At 41.7% G+C, this 3,046-nt stretch overlaps 1 protein-coding gene across 1 annotated transcript; it reads right to left on the bottom strand.

The window, feature by feature from the left end:
• Positions 1-405: 405 nt before the first annotated feature.
• On the bottom strand, positions 406-3,046 carry LYK2 (Protein kinase superfamily protein). Its single transcript, XM_047316690.2, has one exon. It carries the CDS (start codon positions 2,789-2,791, stop codon positions 719-721), a length of 2,073 nt encoding a protein of 690 aa, XP_047172646.2. The 5' UTR covers positions 2,792-3,046; the 3' UTR covers positions 406-718.

The raw sequence follows: 3,046 nt of genomic DNA, 5'->3' as shown, positions 1-3,046 counted from the left end.
GTTTCCCTTCTTCCTCTTTCCTGATTTTTATTTTTTTTTTTCATAATTCAAACAGCATTGGCCACATATAGAAAGGTCTGACAGATTGCTTGCTAGGGTCATAAGGCTTTTAGCCAGCATTGCATGTGCCAAGTTCCAATCGTATAAGAACATTTACTTCTGCAATATGCTATTAAAATGAATCTTTCTCTGGTCAAGAGCAAATGCAGGATCAATGGCACCATGGTCATTAGTATAGATTTGGTCCACATGATCAAGTAAATTATGCCTCCAGATAGTGTGATCCAGGATAATAACAAAAGTGCCAATCAAAATGCTAATAACTTTTCATATTAACCAGTTTTTCTCCTCTTTCTCCGTCTATAATTGGTATTCTTTCGGCTGAATCAGTTAAAATAGCTGCATTTGATGAAGCATAGAAACACTGAGATAAAATAGATGGAAGATGCTTTTTCTGACTGTTTCTGTAGCTAGTAGGTGATAAGTTATTTTGTTACAGTGTCTCCATTTATCTCCTGGACTAGAAAAAGGACACTGTATCTTATTCTGATTTGTTACAGTAATTACATACATAAAAAAGGACCAGGTACATGGGAAGATCCAAGAGCTATAGAAATTTCAGGTAGGCATTGCCTGTAGGAAGTAAAATCAACAAGATTTTATATGATGTCCAAAAACTAGGATCACTAGAACTACTTCGATTCCTTCCTTCAGTGGATTACTCAAGACTGTTTTCCACTGCCTTCACCAGAGGTTTGCTAGAGCTTTCACTCATTAACATGTGTTGTTCTCCTTCTGGTAATTCCTCCACCAATCTCGATAGCTTCTCAACAATTTCCCTTGCACTTGGTCTCAATGAAGAATCTTCCTCCACACAAGCTCTGGCAATGTTGACAATGGTCACAGCTGCATCGAATGAATAGTTCTCCCCTAATGCACTGTCTATCCAGCCCCTTAGTTCATTCACATTTTCAGACACCAAGATGGACTTGATTTTATCTGTGAGCCAAATGCTTCCTTCTCCCTTCTCATTGGGCCTGCTTATAGGAGTTTGACCAGATAAAACCTCTAACAAAACCACCCCATAGGCAAAGATATCAATGCTTGGGGCAATTATACCTTGGTGAACGTATTCAGGTGCCAAATAACCAAGGCTCCAGGAGGCGGGGTTGGTGGAATAGAAGTTTGGATCCGCAGTGTCATTCTCAACACAACCTGCCATACCAAAATTCCCTAACTTGGCACCAAATTCTTCGTCCAGAAAGATGTTCCTGCTCTTTACATTCCTATGCACATAGCAGGGATTCATAACATGGTGCATATACTGCAAGGCACTGGCCACATCAAGGCAGATCCTCAGCCTTTGCCTCCATGTCAGGAAACAGTAGCAGGAAGCAATGAATTGGTTCTTGATGGCTAATCCACCATGGAGCCAATCTTTCAATGAACCATTTTTGGCATACTCAAAAACTAAAAATGACTCTTCTTGCTCCTTCCCCTCTGACATGCTTGTTCCAAGAAGCCTGAGTATGTTGGGGTGGTGGTGAAGTGCATCATGGAAAAGGCCAAGATCTATCTTTGACACTGTTTCTGCCTTTGTTCTCCTGATTGCCATGTTCTTCCCATTCAGACGACCGTGATATACCGATCCTTCAATGTGATTGCTTGAGCTGAAATCTTCAGTTGCTTTTCTGATGTTCTCGATGGTGTATGTCTCCAGCAACATCTTACGCGAAGCGGCATCAACAATTTTCTCATCAAGGGTATCCTGAGACCCTTCAAATGAAACTTTCTTGTCACCGGTGGAGTTGGTTCTCACACTTTGATTGAGATGTTGAAGCTCCATATCTCCGTTTTTGCACGAACTCTCTTCCCCCTTCTTGTGCTTCAATCTGATGAAGAAAAAGGCTGCAGCAAGAGCAATGCAGACTCCAAGAGCAACCCCAGCAAGGCCAATGAACAATTCAGTCTTCCACATTGGTGACTTCTTGTGTGGACTGGTTACAGGGATGCCGGTTGCTTGAAAGCCAGAATTGGGTTCCTTGGGTTTAACAAAAGAAGCAATGACAGGCTTACCATTGAGAGGAATGAGAATAGAGGTAAAGGGTGGAAGAGAACTTCTAGTGCTGAGACCTTGTGATGATGATATGTTATTGGCAGAGACAATAGCTTCTTGAGTAATATTAAACTTGGAGGCCAAAGTGGAAAGTGTATCACCTTGTCTTACAGGATAAGAAAGCAGAAGCTTTGGTTGAGGTCTAACAAGTGATGAAAAGGGGCAAGAACAGGTCAATGGGATAATCAATCTGACTTTGTCATGAAGATTCCAAGGTGACACACCAGGGTTGTTGTCAGTAATAGCCTTGCAGGTTGTCAAGCCCTCAAGTGAAGCAGCAATGTCATAGAAGTTCTCTCCTTTGATAGCAATTTTAGTTAGCTGAGCATGAAAGAAGCGACCTTTGCATGTGCAATGAATTGGAATGAGAAGGGGTTGATCTAGGGAGAGGAACTCAGTGTGTGGAGAGAATCCATTTGCCTGTGCTACCACAAACTTATTGAGTCCCAAGTAAGTGGTGAGGTTGGAGAGAGAGGAGTAGTAGGAGTTTGTGAGAAAGAGTGCAAATGTTGCACATTGGTTGTGTGAGACATTTTCGATGCAATGGTAGGCAGAGAGATCAGGTGAAGGTGTCTCACAGCTTAGCAAGTGTTTGGGCAATGAGGGGAGAAAGAGGCAAAGGAAAAAGACCAAAGCCTTCATGTGGAATGCAATGATCATTTCTACTGTGGCCATCACCACTCACCAAGCTCTAACATGGAGTGGCCTATTAAAATACAACACTCTCTTTTCTTTTGTGTCTTGGGACTGAATATTTCGGATCTATACAAAATAACTCAGAGAAAGATAACAGAATTTTTCAAAGCTGCTCGGAGACACAAGTCTTGGGAATCACGAAGTTTATTTTGTATATTTTGTCACTGCTTCCAGCTGTTCAGGTGACTATAGCAACACTCTTTTAACTCACTGCTTTTAGACACTTCTCGGGCT

The sequence above is a fragment of the Vigna umbellata genome, chromosome 5 (assembly GCF_029865625.1).
Source record: "Vigna umbellata cultivar VRB3 chromosome 5, Vumbellata_1.0, whole genome shotgun sequence".
In the NCBI taxonomy this organism is placed as follows: domain Eukaryota; kingdom Viridiplantae; phylum Streptophyta; class Magnoliopsida; order Fabales; family Fabaceae; genus Vigna; species Vigna umbellata.
This window is presented reverse-complemented; position numbering and strand designations above follow the sequence as displayed.

Bases quoted from the DNA above. Each gene is read 5' to 3' on its own strand.
- LYK2 (XM_047316690.2), bottom strand. From the start codon at position 2,791: ATGGCCACAGTAGAAATGATCATTGCATTCCACATGAAGGCTTTGGTC.